The 20,401-nt window shown below is 50.0% G+C and overlaps 1 protein-coding gene across 4 annotated transcripts in view; it reads left to right on the top strand.

Annotated features, from left to right (window-relative positions):
• The window catches only part of LOC128121693 (collagen alpha-1(XXIV) chain-like), a 46,910-nt gene extending 27,655 nt beyond the window's left edge, over nt 1–19,255 (top strand). For 2 of the 4 annotated variants that reach the window (XM_052756574.1, XM_052756573.1), the window contains exons 3-4: nt 11,167–11,258; nt 11,382–12,004. In XM_052756574.1, the coding sequence (XP_052612534.1) occupies nt 11,167–11,230 (64 nt within the window). In that variant the 3' untranslated portion in view covers nt 11,231–11,258; nt 11,382–12,004. Of the gene's footprint in view, nt 1–11,166; nt 11,259–11,381; nt 12,005–15,057; nt 15,150–15,266; nt 15,408–16,864 lie in introns of those variants that run through there. The other 2 variants (XM_052756572.1, XM_052756571.1) reach the window with 2 other exon arrangements.
• Nucleotides 19,256–20,401: the final 1,146 nt, after the last annotated feature.

The following is a 20,401-nucleotide window of genomic DNA, read 5'->3' on the forward strand; positions in this document are numbered from 1 at the left end:
TAACCCATTTCTATTAATCTGTGTTTTGCCACGTGTTCTGTGGCTTACAGGTCTGCTGGCATGCTGCTCCTTGGACAGCAGGCTGCCATCTCTCTCCTGGCGGTGCTGGCGTCTCCCCAGACTCCGCCTTTCTCCTTCCTGTTTCTCTCCTTAGATTTCCCGCCTGCCTCTAAGCTGTCTTGCCATAGGCCAAAGCAGCTTATTTATTAACCAATGGGATCAACATATATTCACAGCAAACAGAAAGACATCCCCCAGCCAGTGTCCAGGTATCCATATACCCAAGTACTCAGGCATCCAGGTACCCGGGGACCTGGGCCCCTCACAGCCCTGCTGATAGGACAAGCTCAGGTTGTCGGGCTTGGAAAGCAAGCACTGTTCCCTGGTAAGCCTTCTGACCAGGCTCCCTTTTCAATCTTTTTTCTTTCCTTTCTTTTTTTTATTTGTTTTCCCCCTCCCCATCCCAGTGCTGAGGATGGAATGGAATCCAGGGTGGGGACTTTTTCATGTAAGCTTTTTACCCCTGAGCTACATCCCAGATCTACAGAAATTTTTTTTTCCAAAAATTTGAAGGACATAAAAGATTCTAAAGTGCAAGAACCATGCAGGTGTGCGCGGCTCCGCCTGAAATGTCTATCATCATACAAACACAGGCAGCACACTTGGTTTTGGCAGGGACAGCACACGTGACTCAGTAGTTTGAAGATCTTTTACCCGGCTTCCCTGTTTCTTGTGGTCCATCCTTTGTTACCTCCTTCAACCTACCTCGCTCTAGGCTCTGTGCTGGAGTCCAGACCAGCTGTGGTGAAGTGGTTCCTGTGTGCCTTCCTTCACACCTTGTTGAGTGATGGGATGAGACTGGAAGAGAGATCCTTAGTGGTGGAGCTGCTGGGTGGGCACGCTCCATCTCTGGGGTGAATGTTACTGGACAGAGGACCCTGAGAAGTCTTATCAGCTTGTCCCATACATACATGGGGCTTACAAGGAAGGGCAGGCCCAGGTCATGGCTCCCAGGATACCAGTCTGGCTGTACACCAGCTCAGCCTTGGCTTCTGCCTGTGGGCATCTTGCAGAAACCCACGCCCAGTCTTGTCCACAGAGAGGCAATGGAACAGGGTGCCTAGACTTCAGGAATGTACGCCTATCCCTAAGGTTGTTGATGGACATGCAATTAACTCGCCTGTGGTTATGTGGGCAACTGAACTGGAACGGGAAGTTAGTGTGGAAACTGGGGCCTTTCAAGTTATGACAAATTCATCAAACATATGAACCCATGAGCAGGGAGAGTGCCACGGCCTCCATCGGGGAGCAGTGTCTGCGTCAGCCCAGGGGACAAAGCCCTTTCTAGCCCTTTCTCTGAGGCCAGGGCCCAAACAGACCAATTCTCTGCAGCAGCTCTTCTGGTTTAATGCAGTCGCTGGCAGATAGGGTCCAGTGCAGGTCTGGTGCAGACCCTGGTGTGTCTTCTGGTGTCTGTGTCTCTTTCTAAGCCACCTCTGAGATCAGCTCAACATTGTCTGGTGTTTTTCTTGGATCCCAGATGCCAGAATAGGCTTGAAGTAGCTAAAACCCCATCAGGAGCCCGAGAGGAGAGGAAGTTTAGGAATCGATGCTCTCCAGGAGTGCCGGATACCTAGCCTCCTGCTTGCAAGGGGAAATGAACCCGAAATGATCATGGAGGACTTGTGCTCACTGCTCCTGGGGTATCTTAAGTTTTATGGGGAGGACAGATTTTGGGGGGGTTTTGGTGGTTTTTTGGGGGGAGGGGTTGTTTTTTTGAGATAGGGTTTCCCAGTGTAGCTCTAGCTGTCCTAGAACTGGTTCTGTAGCCCAGGCTGGCCTCAGACTCACAGAGATCCGCCTGCCTCTGCCTCCTGAGTGCTGGGATTAAAGGCGTGGGCCGCCGCCGCCCTGCAGGGGTGGGTTTTAAGATGCTCTGAAGCCAGACATGGTGATAGCAATAGGATCTCAAGTTTAAGTCCAGCCTGGGCTACACAGTGAGTTATTGATTTACAAAGTAAATAAATAACAAAATGGGCTAATGCCTGCTAAAGTCAGAGCCACAGCTGCCCAGTGTGGGGTATGGACAGGAGACTGACTAAGGTGGCCTCTGGTCAGACCTTTATCTCAGGGGTAGGAATCTGAGCATTAAAAGTCCTGCTCTTGATTGGGCAGTGGTACACACCTTTAATCCCCGCACTCGGAGAGGCAGAGGCAGGTGGGTCTCTGTGAGTTTGAGGCCAGCCTGGTCTACAGAGTGAGTTCTAGGACAGCCAAGACGACACAAGGGAGAAAAAAGTCCTGCTCTTGCTTGAGCAGCTGAGCTCTCAGGGTCTAGCCTTGGAGGGAGGCATTCAGCTGACCCCTCAGGGACCCACATGAGTATGAGAAAGTTATTCCAACTCCAGTGCTGTCCAGCTGTCCAGTGCTGAGGTTGTCCCTCCACAGCTGAGCAGCTCTCCGAAAGGACTGGAAAAGGGATGTGATGCACAGAGCATGCTGCTGTCGGGGAGAAGTCCCCAAGGAGGGCTCCTGCCTCTGTGGCTGGAGTGGGCAGTAGCCCTACCCTTTGAAAGGCCCCTGCCCACAGCCACTCCCATTGCCCTTTTGGGTAACGGTCTCTGTCCCTGGATTGAATTTGGATCCAAATCAAAATGTCCTAGAAGACCACAGTTGCAAGCCCTGGGGGCTCATCACAGACAAGGAGTCCTGACGACTTTGGATTGCATCTCCCTGGGCTACATAGCAAATTCTAACCCAACAAGTTTGGTGAGAGGTCTCACCAAAACCAGAGAGACAGAGAGAAGACAGAGACAGAGATTGATTTTGAGATTGAAGTGCTGACCCCCAATACCTATGACCTTGGAAATAGGGTCCTTGGACATAACCCAAGGTTAAGGTAGTGCTGTTGACAATTGAACTGGGCAGCATGATTGATGATAGAACCGTGGTTCAGACTCAGAGACTAACATCCTTACAAGGTGACAGTATTTGCATGCAGAGATAAATGGCCTCGAAAACAGATGGAGCTGCACACCTGCAAGTCAAGGGCACCAAGGATCATCACTAGCACCCCGGAAGCTGAATAGAGCACACAGTGAGTCCTCTCTCAGTTTCCCCCAGGAAAACTGCCCTGTATATACCATACCTCATTCTCAACCTTCCAACTTCAAGATCCCAGTGAAAACAAATGTCTGTTGTTTAACCCCCAGTTTGTGGTCATTTGGGACCCCAAGAAGGTCACATCATTCCTTCTTCTTCTCTTCCATTCCCTTTCATGGAACCCAAGAATCAGGGAGTGGTTCTGAAGAGACAGGAGGCCATGGAGATGTGCTCTCTCGAGCCACTGAACACCGGTAAGTGACTTAGGATAACGGTGTTTGATGCCCCTTGAGGGGGGTATGGGCACTGGGAGGAGGGCAGTGCTGGGCTGCAGCTGTGGCACTGGCGTGAACTTGGGTTTCTTATTATAGACAGACCTAGAAATAGACATGGGAGAGTGTATGTCTAGGTCTGGCCCAAAGGCAGCAAAGTCCCAGCAGCAGTGAACAAGCCCAGCTCGGAGACGCCTTCTCAATCCTGAGCTAACAGAAGTCAGGGGCTCTGGGAGGAGCCAGGCCCAGGGCTGGACACAAAATATGCAGGATGAACCCAGATGCCTCCGTGTGCCAGAAAGCCAGGAAGTGCTCAGGGGACAATGGAACCTCAGGGAAAGGCAGGAACTGGCCGGAAGGGCTTCCCTTTGGCCAGACCTAGGACAATCTGAGCAACACAATATAGTAATGGATTGCTATCTTTATTTACCATGTAAATAATTCATGATAAAAATAAATGATTGAATACGTGAATGGGGGAGAAAGCTGACTCCCAAATGTAGGAGGAATAATGGGACTAGAGAGCTTCCATTTGGCGACCAGCTTATTAATAATTGATTCAGGGAAGAATCAACAGCGGATGCTCCAACTCCTGGTGAAAGGTCAAAGGAAGCAGGCTATTTACTTAGCCTTGACTATCTGCTCTCAAAGCACTTGCTAATTATTACTTAGTAATTAGTAAGTTCAAAATACTAATTAATTAACTGCACCATGGAGGAACCTGGCAGACATCACCTTCAGCCAAGTGGCAAATATTAGTATCACCAGAGAGGGATGAACAGACACCCGGGAGCTCCTCACATGCTGTGGCAGAGGCATGCAGCATCTCTTCTGAGAGAGAAATGGGACCTGACATGACAAAGAGACAGACAGTCTGAACTCGGGGGTATTTTACATCGTCTGCCTGGACTCTTCAAAAATGAAACACAGAGAAGGAAAAACTCAAAAGAAAATTTACCGAGCTGTGTATGGGGGCATATGCCTGTCATCCCAGCACGCGGGGGGTAGGGTCCGGAGAATCAGCAGGGTTAGTCTCAGCTACACAGAGAGGTTGAGGCCAGGCTGGGCTACATGAGACTCACCTTCAAAAAAGAAGGAGGTTGCCCAGGGTTTTTTCCAGGGCTGAGGAGCAAGCTCTTATTGGGTTTTAGGCATTCTTGGGAAATGCTCTACTACTGAGCTACAGCCCTAGCCCCAAATTAACTTAATCATGTTTCAGTTGAGATGTTTAGAAGTGACCCTCTGAATCACCTTGGCTACCTTATCAAATGACAGCCACCTCCAGATGTCCAGTTCTAGGCCTTTGCGGTCTTAAGGAAAAGGCTGACACGCCCAGGAACCTCACTGTGGGCAACTGTGAGACCTTGAGTGAGCTCCCTGGCTTCCTGCCTTCATGTACACATCTGCTAGACATCTTCGCCAAGCCAGCCTTCCTCCCTGAATTCCAGGCAGCTGGTCTAACTCTCAGACCAAACCGTGGAACAAAATCTTCACAGGACCATGTCTCACAGGAAGACTGAGCTCTAAGTTGACGGGCACTGCAGAAACATGACAGCAACCTTGAAAGACTAGACTGTGTTCTTGACTTACGAGGACTTCAGTGGGCTGATTGGTAAAGCAGGAGCTGGTCTGGCATTCTCAGCTGCCTCGAGGTCCTGATTTGGATGGCTATGCTGCCTCGGTGTGGGGGCTGGCCAGGAGATGGCGGGCAACTGTGTACAACAAACTCTCAAACTGTTCAAAAATAGAATAAGAAAGTGTGGAAAGCGGCTGACACGTTAGGAATCAGGGTGAATAGGATATAGGTGTTTTTTTTTTTTTTGCACTAGTCTAACAACTTTTCTATAAGTTAGAAATTATTCAAAAGTAAAAGCTAAAAAAAAATGCTGAGGCCGGGCAGTGGTGGTGCACGCCTTTAATCCCAGCACTCAGGAGGCAGAGGCAGGCGGATCTCTGTGAGTTCGAGGCCAGCCTGGTCTATAGAAGGAGATCCAGGACAGGCACCAAAACTACACAGAGAAACTCTGTCTCAAAACAAACAAACAAGAAAAAAAGAATGGGGCTGGGAAGATGGCTCAGCAGTTAAGAGCACTTGCTGCTCTTTATGAAGATGTGGGTTCAGTTCCCAACACCCTTGTGTGGTGGTTCACAACTGGCTGTAACAATTCCAGAGGAATCTTCTGCCCTCTTCTGGCCTCTGTGGGCACTGCACACACGTGGCCTACAGTGAGACATACACAGATACACATAAATAAAATAAAAATAAGTCACAAAAACAATGGTTAAAAAAAGAAAACAGTATAGAAGATGAGCAAAAAGAGGATGAGTGGCTATTTCCTTAGAGGTGAAACAGATGGCAGATAAGCAGAGACTCCAGCTCCTCCTTTGTCAGGGAAATGCAAATTAAAACCACCAGAAGAGATCAGTATATTCCCATCAGAATGGCTAAAATAAAAAATGGTCACAAAAGCATATGCTGGTGAGGATGTGGAGAAACAGAATTAGTCACTCATTGCTGTGAGAATATAAAATGACGCAACTTTGGAAAACACTTTAACCGTTTCCTTGGAAACAAACTTGCTATGAAATAACCGCACAACCGCGTTCATGGGAATTTGTCCCAGAGACATAACGATTCATGTTCACACAATATCCTGAAGGGCAATTCACACAGCAGGGGATGGAGAGATGTCTCCGTGGTCAAGAGCCTCACGGCGCTTCCAGAGAACAGAGTCCCAGCACCCATGCCAGGCAGCTCACAACTGCCTGTAAACTCCAGATTGAGGTGCCCTCCTGGGCCCTGTGTGTGCTTCACTGTAGTCACATTATACAATAATTTTGCCATTTTGTTTTGTGTCTTTTGAGAAAGGGTATCTCTATTATGTAGCCCTGGCTGTCCTGGAACACTCTTTGTAGATCAGGCTGGCTCTTACATAGCTCAGCCTGACTCTGCCTCTTGAGTGCTGGGATTAAAGACATGTGCCACCACCATGCCATGCTGATCATTTTGAAAATAATGAATCTTTGCCAGGAGTGGTGGTTCACATCTTTAATACCATCACTTGGGAAGCAGAGGCAGGAGGATCTCTGTGAGTCTGAAGCCAGCCTGTTGAGGCACTATAGATCTGGGCAAATTAGAGCTAGTTTTTGAGACCTTGTCTCAAAAAAATTAAATGTAAATAAATAAATCTTTAAAAAGTAAAATTCACACAGTGATTTTGCTCCTTGCTTTAGTTACTTTACTGCTGCTGTGAAAAAAAAAAGAAAAGAAAACATATGACCAAGGCAACTTATAAAAGGAAGGGTTTATTTGGGCCTATGGTTCCAGGATAAGAGTCCATCATCATCACAGATACTGTGTGAACATGGATCTTTATGTCTCTGGGACATAAAGTCTCTGGGATAAAGTCCTAGGAATGAAATTGAGTATTATTTCATAGCTGTTTCCAAGGAATCTGCCATACTGTTTTCCAGAGTTGTGTCATTTTATGCCTTTAATCCCAGCACTTGGGAAGCAGAGGCAAGCAGATCTCTGTGAGTTTGGTGGCAGCCTGATCTACATAACAAGCTCCAAGCCAACCAGGGCTATATGGAGAAACTCTGATTTAAGGCAGAGAAAAAGTTTCGTGTTGTATAAGGCTGTTGATACAACATCTTTGAAATGACAGGATTATAGATGAGTAGAGAGAGTCATGGTGACTGGGTCTAAGGAAGGGGGAGCTTGTGGCTATACAGGGCAATCTGAGATTCCTCACAATGGCTAAAACAGCCTGAGTCATGGCTCTACCCACATCAGTGCTGGGGTTTGGTGGGGAAACCAAGTCAAGGGCATTCTGATCTCTTAGTGTTGTTTCTGATAACAGCATGTGAATCAACAATTATTCCAAAGTAAATAGCTTTACTAAATAAAACATCCTGACAAATTTGTGTGTGTCTGCACATATATAAGATATATATCATAGGTGTGCGATTTTATGTAATTGCTAAATACACATTGCTATATTTATTACACACATTGCACACACTTTAAAATTATAAGTGATTAAAAAAAAAAAAACAGGTATTCGAGGTCCCCCAGAGCCTCTATCGGCCAGGATTCTGAAGTCAGCCTATTTCCAGGCTGATTCATGAGTGCACAATAGTCTGAGATCCAGGAAGACCCCAGGTCTGTAGAGCATGGCAACATGCCTTCCAGATCTCAAAGTCTACCAGGCCATGGGCTGCTGTGGTCTCTCTCCTGTCATGATGGAATGGCCAAGGCAGAGGCAGACACTGAGCCAAAAGGAGGGCCCTGCCTTTGTGCTGCTCATAGACAAGGAAAGTGGCATAGATGTTTCTCAAATGAGGTGTCCCAGGAGCCTGCATCCAAGTCACTCAAAATAGAGCACACTCTGTGAGCCCCCTAGGTCCCACCTAAGGCAAGACCCAAACCTCCTAGGCATGGATCTGAATGGTAAACCCACCTATAGATAGCCACGCAGAATCTTTGTCCCTGGGATCAAGGCAGAGGAATGGAAAACACTTCCTGCCAGCAGCAGTTTTGGTGCTCCTCATCCTGACCTCTTACAGTGCAGGCCTACATCCTTTCCCCTCGAATGAAGTTGCCCTTGGTGGCTTGGAGGGCTGGTCTAGAACAGTTCTGCAGCTTTGGCCCAGTGAAGGTATTGTGCTGTGAGGAAGTCTATGCCCAGGTCCCCACTGATGTAATACCAAGTGAAGAGGTTTCTAGATGGCTCTGGCCCTGAGTCACTTGCAGTGGTTGAACCATACACTGTGAGCTTAGGATTGGCTGTTATTCAGCATTATGTACCTAACACAGAAGATGTGAAGAATGCTGCAACCGAAACAGGATGCCCCAGGCTCCTGACCTCGGGGACCTGCCTGTATATGCTGTTTTTCCTCTGACCTACAAGCCAGCCCAGGTCCTTCCCTGTGAACCACAGGAATCCTGACCACTGGACTTGGCCACAAGGCACTGTGGATATCCAAGTGAAAGTGACCAGAAGGCAGGACAGAAAGCAAGCGGCTGTGGCTGGGAATCGGCAAATTCTCAGCATGTAGGTGCAACTAAGAAATCAACCCCCAAAAACAACCATCCAGAAGAGCATTCTGAGAGGGAGCAGGGGGGAGCAGATGGCCATTTCAGAGGTTTGCAGTGAAAGGAAGTCGCCAAGATCAGAGAGAGAAGCAAAGGGGCTGCTGCTGAGCATGTGCCCCAGAATTCATGTTGCCAGTTTAATTCCCAAAGTCATTTGAAGATAATATTTTGGAGGTCATGAGGGTTAGATGAGGTCACGGAGGTGGGGTTCTCACAGTGGCATAAGATTAGAGAGATCCACGGCAGCATCCCTGTTCTGTCTTGCCATGCTAGGATGCCAGACTGTGCTCACAGACTTCCCAGCTCCTGTACCAGGTGCTAAATACACTTTATAAATTTACTCAGCCTGAGATGTTTTGTTATAGCAACAGAAATCAGATTGATGGGGACAATGTCAGTGAAGAAAAAGTATAGAAACCAACAAAGAGTTGCCGGGGGTGGGGGGTGGGGGTGCTGAGAAGCCATAGGTCAACTTTGGGGACTTTTGTCAGAGCATGTAGGGATAGAAGCAGATGTCAGTTTGTGGGGTGGGGCTTGCTCAGTGTGCTTGAAGCTGAGTCCCCGGCACACGTGGGTGGCAGGCACAGAGAGCAGCCCTGGTGGCCCTGATGGCCTCAGACACACGCCCACCCAAGCCGCTGCTCCCCGTGTCCACGTCAAGATAAGTGCGGGAATTGAAAGGGAGCATTTAGCATTTTTATAGCGGTCTGACAGTACCGCTATGCTTGTTGGACCTAATAATAAAAAATTAGGGCCTGCATGTTGGATGTCTTTGGGGATTTTTTCCCCATTTTTTTAGTAATACTTTTTATTTTATTTTACAAGAGTGTTTGTCTGCAATGGATTGGGAACAAAACAAAACAAAGCAGAAGCCAAGCACGGTCTATTCTTTCCAGATGCTTTCATGAGAGAGGAGCCGGAAGGCCGGGGCGTTGACCGGAGGGGTGTTTGGTGTGGAGGGAGGTGTTTTGAGTTCCACAGTTTACTGTTGCTTGTGTCCAAGATATTTATCCTAAGGAATGGAGAAATTGAAACATGTTTATAAGATGAGAAAAATGCTTGAGAAAAAGATGACAGGCAGCAGAGGAAGAAATAACTGATGGAATAAGTCACCTCCTAAGCTGGGCCAGAAAAAAACAAAACCAACAACAGCAAAAAAACAAAACATTAGAGGAGTTTGTTTGTTATTTTGTTTTGTTTTTCAGTGCTGGGGATTGAACCCAGCACCTTGTACATGCTATGTGAGTGCTCTAGCAGTGAGCTACACAGCCCCAGCCTCAGACTTAAGACTTCTTGTTGCTGTTTGTTTGTGTCAAGACATGGTCTCACTACACAGCTCTGGCTGGCCTGGAACTCACTATGGAGATCTGCCTGTCTCCCAAGAGCTGGGATTAGAGGCATGTGCCACTACAGCCTGCTTCAGACTTACGATTTTTAAGTAGTAAGAATAAAAAACACATCTGGGAAGGCTGGCACACACCTGTTATCCCATGTGCACTGATCCTCACACAGATACACACACCAAGAATTTTATAAATGAAATCTGTGTTCTAGCCCCGCTGTGAACACAGACACAAAATCTCGGATGCTGGGCTTCTCTGCGCCTCCTCACCTGGTTCCTTCCATTAAAGCGTGATGTGTCCCTTTCTGCCTATTCTGTTTTCTAAATGTACCTGAAGTGTTGTGTTTTTAACTTTCTTCTCCAGGCTCCGACACAGGTTTTGAGGACTTCATCTTCTTTTTCTTTTAAGACTTATTTATTTTATGTGTGTGTGTTGCCTACATGTATATCCACGTGCATGCCTGGTGCCTGTGAAGTCCAGAAATGGTTGGGTCCCTTGGAACTGGAGTTACAGATGGTTGTGAACCACCGTGTGGGTTCTGAGAACCTAATATGGTTCTTCCCACGCAACAGGTGTCCTTAACCGCCGAGCCAGCTCTGCAGCCCCTGCTTCTTCAATCATAAATAATTATTATTGGGTTTTTACATTTTTCTTTATTTTTTTTTGTGTGTGTGTATATACATGTTCATGTGTATGTGAGCTAGTGCGTGTGTGCGTGTGCACACATGCACGCACACACACACAGGTGAGCACATGTGAAAGTCAGAGGGCAACTTGCAGGAGCCAGTTCTCCATTTCAAGTATCGAACTCACATTGTCAGTGCCTTAACCCATGAGCAATCCCCTGTCCCTGTCTTGGTTTATGAAATGAGGGGTCTCATGCTGGCCTTGAACTCTGATCCTCCTGCCTCCACCTCCTGAGTTCCAGGATTGCAGGTGTGCTCCACCACACCTGATTGGCTTTAGGTTGTATTTGCCATGGTATCATGTTGTCTCTATGACCCAGCTTGTCTCCCATTTCCTGCTTCTGTGAGATATATCAAGTTTCTGCTCCATTTATTTAGAAGATTTACATCAAATTCTATTCACCTAGTGGTAAATTCTTCTAAACTAATTGATCGTTTTTATGGTGCCGAGGATGGAACTCAGGCAGGGTACATGATAAGCAAGTGCTCAACACTACACCACCCAACCCTAGCCATTCTGTGTGTGTGTGTGTGTGGTGTGTTCATGTGTCTGCATGCGGGCAGATACACATGACTCCCAGAGGCTGACAACAGGTGTCTTTCTCAATCTTTCTGTACCTTAAATATTTTTAAGTTTTCACTACTCTTTGTTTGTTTATTGTTAGGGTGGTGCATGTGGAGGTCAGAGACATTCTTGGGAATCAGTTCTGTCTTTCTACCTTCACGTGAGTGCCAGGAATCGACATCAGATTGTCAGGTTTGTATGGCAAGTGCTTTGACCGGGTAAGGCATCTTGTGGGCTCTGCTTTCTCTCACTCCCTCTCTTGATCTCTCACTTTATTTGTTTTGTTTTTTGTTTGTTTGTTTGTTTTCGAGACAGGGTTTCTCTGTGTAGTTTTGGTGCCTGTCCTGGATCTCGCTCTGTAGACCAGGCTGGCCTCGAATTCACAGAGATCCACCTGGCTCTGCCTCCCGAGTGCTGGGATTAAAGGTGTGCGTCACCTTATTTGGGTGGAGTCTGTCACTGAACTTGAATCTCAACTGGCTGTTCACGAGGTCCCAGGATCTTCCCGTCTCCACCTCCCCAGCAGTGAGGTCTCAGGTGCGCACCCTACACCTGGCTTTCATGGGTGCTGAGGAGCAAACTCAGGTCCTGTCGATTACGAAGCATGCACGGGACCGACTGCGCTATCTTCCCTAACCCCCTAGTGCCTGCATTTTGAGCAGGGACTTGGCCTCCCCTCTTTCCACCACCTAGAGTCATCGCCCGTCTTGCTGATTCATTTCCCCTCTGTCCCAGGGCACTGTCCATTCTGAGTTCACTGGGATCCTCCCCCCAGGCCACCAAGAGCATTTCCCAATATAGTCTCTGATAAAAGCAGACTCAGCTCCGTACCCCTCCTTGCCTACCTCTTGAATTTGTTATTCGCTTATTTAGATTGAGTCCTCCATCTAGCAATTATTTCAGATACTATGTGTTGGAAATAAATTCTCTGAACACTTGGCACAGCCAAAAGTGGTGTTTGTTTTCCCCTGGCACTGAATGGCTGTCAGGCCAGGCATGAAACTTTAGGCTCAGCTAATTTTCCCTATGGATGGTGAAGGTGCCCTCCATGTCTTTGAATCTTGAGTTCCCAGCATCAGATGTCTGCTCCTTTCTTTTTTCTGGAGGTAGCATGTTTTCCCACGGGAACCTGCATCTCTCTTCCTTATGTTCTGAAATGTTTTCCTAGTGTCTCCCTCGGCCCTGGACAGTTTTATTATTTCCTTAACTATTCCTTCTCCTTCTTTTCATTCCCCGGAATCTCATTTAAATGGCCTGTTTTGCATGTTGCTTAGTTTTTCCTTCACACTTTTTTTAGGGGGGAAGGGCCTTTCACTATGTGTTCTAGAAAATTCTTCAGCTTGACCTCCTCCCTCACTGATGACCCGTGGACCAGCCCATCCTCTTCTTTGGCTTGCTAAGAGCATTTTTTATTTCAATGGGGAAATATTTTATTTCCCAAGACATCTAGCTGACTTTTGGAAAATATCTTTTTAAGTTTATTTTTATTTTTCACATAAACATGATTTTGTTTTTTCCTGAATACATAAATAATATATTCTTGTAAATTTCTGAATAATACATAAAATTGTAAAGAAGAAAGTAAAATACCACCAGAATATTCAATTCCCCAGATTATTGTATTATTTTGTTCTTTTTTTTTTTTCTTTCTTTCTATTTTCAGATTCTTTTCGAATCCAGGGCGGGGCCTCACATATATTGTCCACACTCTGTCATGGAGTTTCATCCCAAACCCCTAGCTTGATGATTGTTCAATTTCATATAGTCTCACCACATAGCCCGGGCTGGTCTCACAGTCACTGAGTAGCCCAGGCTGGCCTTGAATTCATGACACCACGGCCTCAGCCTCTTGAGTGCTGGGTTCATAGGTGTGCACCACTTCACTGCACTGTTGTTACGATTCTTCTCTCTGAAAATATTACTAGTGCTGTTTTAAGACATCCTATATGGGGCTGGAGAGGTGGCTCAGCAGTTAAGAGCATTGGCTAGTCTTCCAGAGGTCCTAAGTTCAATTCCCAGCAACCACATGGTGGCTCACAACCATCTGTAATGAGATCTGGTGCCCTCTTCTGTATACATAATAAATAAATAAATCTTTAAAAAGAAAAAAAAAAGAAAAGAAAACATCACAAGTGTAGCTGGAAGTTTTTCCCATGTGTTTTGGAAACTCACTCTTCTCATGTTAGTGCAAATCAAATCTCTGTATCCAGCAGACCCCAAGCTTGGATGCCCATGACATCACAACAGTTTGTTCTTTCTGGCCTACCCAAAGCAAGTGTTCTGGTTGAGGGCCTGACATTCCAAGTAGCCAATGGGGTCTGAGAACTGATGGCTGCCCTGCCATCCCCCAGGTGGCATCTAAAGTATCTGTCTGCACTCTAGTGTGGGAAGGGGACATCAGAGAGGCTAACGTGTGCCTGACACAGGTACAGTGTACCTGCTACATTGTGTGGTGACCACACCTGTTACAACCGAACCAGGAATGTAGCCCAGCCAGAGTACCTATGAGAAGTACACCTTTGGGTGGAAAGATGGACATTCAGAAGTCTTTTTTCTGGTCTCCTGATATCTGTGAGTGCCTGCATCAAACATTTCAAACACGTTTAAAAATAAATGGCTATCCTGTCTTGGGGAGATAGAGTACACAGAGTCTCTCCAGCCAGCAGGGGACATGTTATTCAGTTAACTGCTACTCTCTACATGCCTGTAATCTGAGTACTACTCTGGGGTTGTTGCAGGCCTAAGTCATGTGTGTGTGTGTGTGTGTGTGTGTGTGCACCTGCATGCACTTGTGCACACACAAATGCCATGGCATCCATGCAGAGGCCAAAGGACAACTTGTGGGTCGCAGGATCAAACTCAGGTCATCAAGCTTATCAACAGGAATTTTACCTGTGGAGCCATCCTGCCCAAGCAGGCCTAAGTCCTTTTACTAGACCAAGCTGCCTTGATCATTGGCCTCAGAACAATAACAACCACTTCTACAGGTCTGGAGGTTTAAACAGTGCCCTTTCCAACCTGTGACTCCACAGTACCAAGGTGCGTTTGGTTATACCTGGCCTCATTTTCTGCAAGGGGCAGGTGGCGGGCTAACATCCTGGCTCTTGCCTCCCTTCTCTCAGTTTTCCCCAGTTTACTGCAGGGTAACAAGAAAAACATGCTGTTATTTTTACCTCCTCAGTTTTCCTATATATATAACCATCTATAACCCAACTTCTAAGATGGAACCACGTGCTCAAGATTCCTTCTGCCCAGTGTCCTTGTCTGTATTAGTCAGGACAAGAATCTTAGCTGTCACCACGACAGTGCTGCTTAGAGTACCACAGAAAACGGCTTACAGCACCAAATTCACACTCACAGGCTGAAGTGCTGAGGTCTGCTGTCTCCTCCTGAGACCAGGTCCACCCCGTACATTCTTCCATGAGACTATCTCCTCATAGTGGCTCCCTGGCATTCAATAGAACAAGGCTGATCTTGCTAGCACATTTCAAGCTTTATCCACTTTACATCTGGTAATGATCCCATGTGCCAGAGGGAGCCATATTGCCAAACCCAAAGTTGGGAGGAGGGGCAGAGCGTCTTATCGCTGTGGTAAAGAAGTAGTCGTAGAATCAAGACTCAGACATTTAACCTAAGATACGTTTAAGCTGAATTAACTCTAAGTTTAATTGCCTGAACACACAGACTCTGGGGGTGAACAGTCCAAGCAAAAGCCGAGATTCCTCTTAGAAGTAAGGCCAGGGCCCTCTTTTTAGTTTCAACTCCTAAGGTCACTGATGCTCCCACCCTGATGCTCCCACCCTGGTGCTCCCACACTGGTGCTGGTCTTGCCTTCCACATGAAACTTCTTGGGCCACTCTGGTAACGACCACTGGGTGTAGCAGAGCAAGAGGCCTAGTCCTTTCCTCGCTTGGGCGGCTGCCCACATGATCACACTCTTTGCAGGGGAACTTGAGAAGTGTAGTACAGCCACCCCCCCTCATCCCCCCAGGAGGAAGGAGACAGGACAGTGGTGCCAGGCGTCAGGCTCAGCAGGTCCAGGGCGTTAGTGTCTCAGGTTGACCTGTCTGGCGCTCCTCTCAGGTTAGTGACTCCTTTAAAAAACGGTTTTAGATCTATTTATTTTATGTGTGTGAGTGTTTTGCCTGCATGTGTGTGTTTATATCACGCACATACAGTGTGTGTGCTTGGTTTCTGCAGAGTCAGAAGAGGGCCACCGGATTCCCCTGGGACTGGAGTTACAGACAGTTGTGAATCACAGTGTAGCTGCTGAGAAATGAACCTGTGTCCTCTGCCAGTGCGACAAGTGCTCTTCACCACGGAGCCAACTCTCCAGCCAGGGTTAGTGGTTCTAAGTAGCACTGCTCTTTGTGTGTAAGGTTTTGGTGAGTCTCCAGACTGTGCCCTGGGCCTCCTGTGCTGCTGAGAGGACAGGAGACTTCCTCCTCCAGGTGCCAGTCTCCAGTGGTATCTGTTTAGTTTCAGCCCACTGCCGCAGAGCACAGACCAGGGAGAGAATGTCTCCGCAGACTTCCCAGGATCCCACAACTTCCTCTGAGCAGCTCCCCTTGGACCCTCCTACTGGCCAGCAGTTTTCCTTCTGTGCCCCAAGGCTCCCTTCCCGCAGGAGCACTGCCCTCTCCTGTCTCCATGGGCACCATCCTTATTCTCTGATTATAATGGAGTTTTAAACTTTTCTATCATTTCTAGGGATTGAGGGTGGGAAGGGAGGCTGTTAGGAATTATTTAGATCATTATCTTGATTCAATTCCTCTTGGTCTCAAAATCCAGCTTGTGTCCAACCTGGGATGTGTAATCCCTGGGAGCTCGGAGGCCGTATTGATCAGGTCTGTGGCTTCCAACCACAGCTGGAGGAGCCCCAGCTCCTGAGAGCTACAGTCTGCCCTTCAGTTAGCCACAGGCCATCTCAGTATCCCTGGACTTTTGAAAAGAGGACTTTCAAAACAGAGCCATAAAGGTGGCTGAGTACTGCCTTTAGCAACAAGGAATTAGATGTTGGCTTCTGTGACAACAGCGTGGGAGATGTGGGGATTGATAGTTCTCAGTGGAGCCCTGCGGGCCACGGATGTAATGCACCTCATTTACTTCCAGAGCTCAGCTTTCCATTGGCGGCAGCAGATTGCAGCCCCCACACGAGAGGGCTGTTTCCTTTTCTACTTGGTTTGTGATTTCACTTTGAGCCAAGGTGTAGGAAATGAGAAAAGGTTGGGAAACACCTCCAGGTCTGAGACCAGGACTAGTGGACTCTCCTGTTCACTGCTCAGAGCCTTCCGGAGGAGACACGGTGTGCTTGCTTATTGAGGAGGTATCAGCTTGGCTCTGGGGTTTTTTCTGCACCTGCTGCCCCACAGGGCTTGGTGGAGAGAACGCCTGAGAGCTTTCCTTCACGGTCTCTGTCTAGGGGCAAGCCAGCCACGCAGCTCTCTCTGGCTGTGGTCATTTTGGTCTGAGTCTCCTTCATGACCTATTATTTCCCAGCTCAGAAGGCAAATGGGTCGCTGCCCATTAAGGTGAGCCTGGGGCAGTGGCCCCCAATACTATAGTCCTCCCTGGGAGGGCTTATGCGCCTCCCCTAACTCTGGGATGCCTTTGAGTCAGAACATCACATTATTGACCATTCGATCTCAGGGCACCTTCCTGACTTCCGGGGACGCTGCACCCACTGAATTTCAAAGTGCAAGGCAAGGCGTGACCAGGGTGCTAAAGGGCTGTTCTAAATCAAGTCCCCTGGGGCTTCGGGACTGACTCCGTCTAAACCGCCTTCCCGCTCTCCACAGGTCGGACGTCATCCTCTCAAACTTCCTTCTCGACTTTGGGGCATCTTTCCTGATAGTGGAAAGGGATCCTAAATTCAAAATTCCATGGCGGAGCCAGCTCGAATCTGCAGACATACTCTGGCCCCAGAGCCCGGGTCCTGCAGCTTGCGGGTTTGCAGTATCTTCTCCCGGGAGAGCCTCCCCTTCGGCCCCACCTCCCAGATCAGCTATTGGCCAAGCTGCGCACCGCCCACGCGACGCCATTGGTTTGCACCGGCTGCCCAGACAAAGGGAGCGGCCGCTGCGGGAGGCGATTGGGCGGAGCTAGGCGGGCGCGCAGGACCGGGCGGGGACGCTGCCCTCGCGGAGGCGGGGCGGGGGCCTCCACGTGGGTGGGGCTGGGCGCCCCCCGAGGGCCGTGGCCGCGGGGCGCTGGTAGCTCGCCCGCCCCTCCGCCGGGTACCCCTCCCGCCCGGGGCCTCTGCCTGGACCGCGGCTGCAGCCGCCTCTTCCCGGAGGCCTCAGAGTTCGTCCCGGTCTCGCCGTTGGGAACGTGGACACGCAGGAGCCTGGATGCAGAAGGGCGCGCGGGAGCCTGTAGCTGCAGCGCGAGCCGCAGTCCTGCGTCCAGGCCGCACCACTCTCTCCTGATCCCGAGGAAGGGCCACGGGGAACCCTGCGCGCGGACGGCGGCCTGAGAGCTGGCGCGGGCCTTGGCGCCAGAAAATGGATCCTGCTCCCGGAGAGGCGGGCCAGTGTCCCGCTCCTGCTTCCTGGAGAATTAGCCCGGCGGTGTGCGTGGCCGGGGAGGGAGGGAAAGGCCTTGGGGCGCCTAGCCGGGCGGGGAGTGGCTTCTGGGGGGCTCCCTCGCCTACGGAGGGCCCGCGAGACTGCCCTCGGAGCGCCTCCAGGTACGTGCGATCTCCCTGTTTCCCGCTCGCCCGGAGCGTACTCTGGGCAGGGGACGAATAAGAACCTAGGAGGTGTGTGCGAGATTTCGCAGCAAACGTGCCTTTCAGAGGGGTCCTGGGACGGCAGCCGAACTCGGGGTAGCCCTTCCGGGCTCTCCACCACCCGCAGCGCGGGTCCTGGAGGCAGCCCCTGTGGAAGCGCGCGTCGCTCTCCTCTGAGTCCCACGGGATTCACCCAGGACACCCTGGGTGCCACAGCACGATGGCTCTGTTTCACAGTCGTTCATACGGTTATCCCCAACCCAGAAACCCGGGGTTCTCGTTTTCAGATCCGGGGTGTTTACTTTGAAGGTCTAGGGGCCCCATTGGGGGGAACTCGCAGTGGGGAGCCCTGGCCTTGGCTACTGCTGGGTGGGTGACCAGGAACGAACTCCTCCTGGACCCGGGAACCTCAGATTTGCGCGGTCAGGAGACACCCGCGGCAGACAGGATTTTTTTTTTTTTCCGGGTCAGAAGAGCCTGGTAGCGGGCCTGGAGCGGCCCCGTCCCGTCCCCTCCCCCATACCCACTTCAAACAAAAGAGCTCCTCGGAGAGTAGTTTTTAGGGGGAGAGCGCTCCTCAATGTGGACGCGCAGTTCTCCCCGCCCCCGTTCCTAGGAAGGACAAGGGTTTTGTACGTGTGTTTAAAACAAAGGAGAAGCTTGGCGCGAGTTGCAGGGAAAGGGGCGCTTTTATTTGGAGTTCCTGAAGAATTCACTTTCTTTTCTCCCCAAATTAGCCGCAGCTGAGTCAGAAGTGTCCCCACTGTTTTACCTTATAATGGGATTTTACGCGGTCTGCTAAGGGTGGCTTCGTGAGACGACCATTTCAGAAGAGGAAATGGGCCTCTGACCGGTGGGGTAAAAAACCCCTATGGAATGAAAAGTACTCCCAGCCGCTTTGCGCAAGATTGCAAAGTAAGGTGGGTTTTGTATTTTGTTGTGTGTTGTTTGTTCCATCCCCTCCTCCCTGTAAATTAGAACAAAAGGCCCCCAAGCGAGCAGGACCTGGCGGACGTTTGGAAGCCGCGAGTGGAATGAATCTCGTTATAAAAACCCCGGGACCCCAGGCACACCTACTGTCTGTCTGCATCGCAGTTTGGGTGGAGGAAGAATGTGACTCCCCTGCCCAGAGGCGGGTTGGGCACCGATTTCGCCCTGGAGAGAAGGGTCCCGGCGTTGGGAAGGCCCCTCTTTCTGGGACCGAGCGAGCCCTAACTGGCCACCTTCCGGAGACCCGGGCGTCTGGCTGCCCGCGCGGCGCTCGGCGGGTAGTCCCGCTTCCACCAAAACTCTGGACTTCGTTTCTCTCAAAATAAAACTCAACAAGCCATAAAGCCTCCGGACGCCGATGGAGAAGGCGCCGCGGATTTATGGCCCCCCTGAATTCCCCACTCTCTAATTATCCCTGTTTTTAGTTGACTTATGGGTAGTGACCAATAAAATCATTTTCTATTTCGGATTTTTTTTTCTCGCCAACATGAAAAATTCAAGTTTCGCTCTTCTCACCCGCTTGTGCAGATCTTTTTTCTGGGCGGGGGTAAAAATCCTTCCTGTGCCGCCTCTACCAAGGGCTGACTCCCCCCCCCTCAACTCCCTGAGCCCTTCCCGCGCCACGGATCCTACCCTAGAAACCCTGCTGGGCTCAGGCTCTGGACCCCTTCTGAGGACTGCAACGCCCACCCAGGCCCCGTGGCGAGTCTCCCACGGTCTCAGCTCCTGTCCGGCCGCCCGGAACGCTCACAGAAGCACGAGCCTCGGGCGTCTTGGGGGCTCCAAGCCGATGGGGGGATCCCCCAGCCGCCGCTGCCTGCCTTCCCATCCCCCATCCTCATCCCTTTGTTCGCCTCTCCGGACACCGAGTTGAAGGTGGCAGGGAAAAAAAAAATAATTAGATGGAAATCAAAGATTAGACCGGGTGCGCTGGCCGCCCGGGCGAAGCCGGCCCAACACTCCGCCGGCGCCTCATAAATCTTTTTCGCAGGCCTGACAAAAGCCACGTCCGCCGGTTTCCTGGGAATCCAGAAACTTATCGATCTCCTCGACGTCCCCCAAACACCCCTCTTTGAGATCGAGGGCAGAGAGTCCTTGGTGACCCCCCACTTCTGGCCAGCCCAGGACGCCCAGCCCAAGCCCGGAGTTAATTTACAGAAACGGAAGAAGGCGTCCGAGGGAGAGGGGCCGGCCTGGGCCCAACTCCCTCCCGGGAAGGGCAGCAAACACCGCCACCCGGCATGCAAAAACGAGAAATTTTAGGGTGCTACGTTTCCCTTGCTCCAGCTGCCTGGAAGAGTATATTCTGAGAAGGGCGAGGGGAGGCTTAACCCCTCGTTGGCTACTCCTTTGTCTGGTCCAGCCAGTCCTGGAACCAGCGGGGCGCCTGGGGCTGGGGCTAGGGCGCGCAAGCCGGGCTCCGCGGCGCCGGTCCCTGAGGTGTGCCGCGCCAAGAATCGCCTAACGCTGCTGATGCAGGTCCGAGCCGCGGGTGTGTGCGGTCCACGTGCGATCCACCCGGGATTGCACCCCAGAGCCCTCCGCCTGAGCAGGAGAGAATTTAAGGAGCCTTCTTGCGTTTAGTTTTTAAAAACTTGAGATAATTGGGGAAGCA

The sequence above is a fragment of the Peromyscus californicus genome, unplaced genomic scaffold (genome assembly GCF_007827085.1).
Source record: "Peromyscus californicus insignis strain IS unplaced genomic scaffold, ASM782708v3 Scaffold_3__1_contigs__length_106647218, whole genome shotgun sequence".
NCBI classification, from domain to species: Eukaryota; Metazoa; Chordata; class Mammalia; order Rodentia; family Cricetidae; genus Peromyscus; species Peromyscus californicus.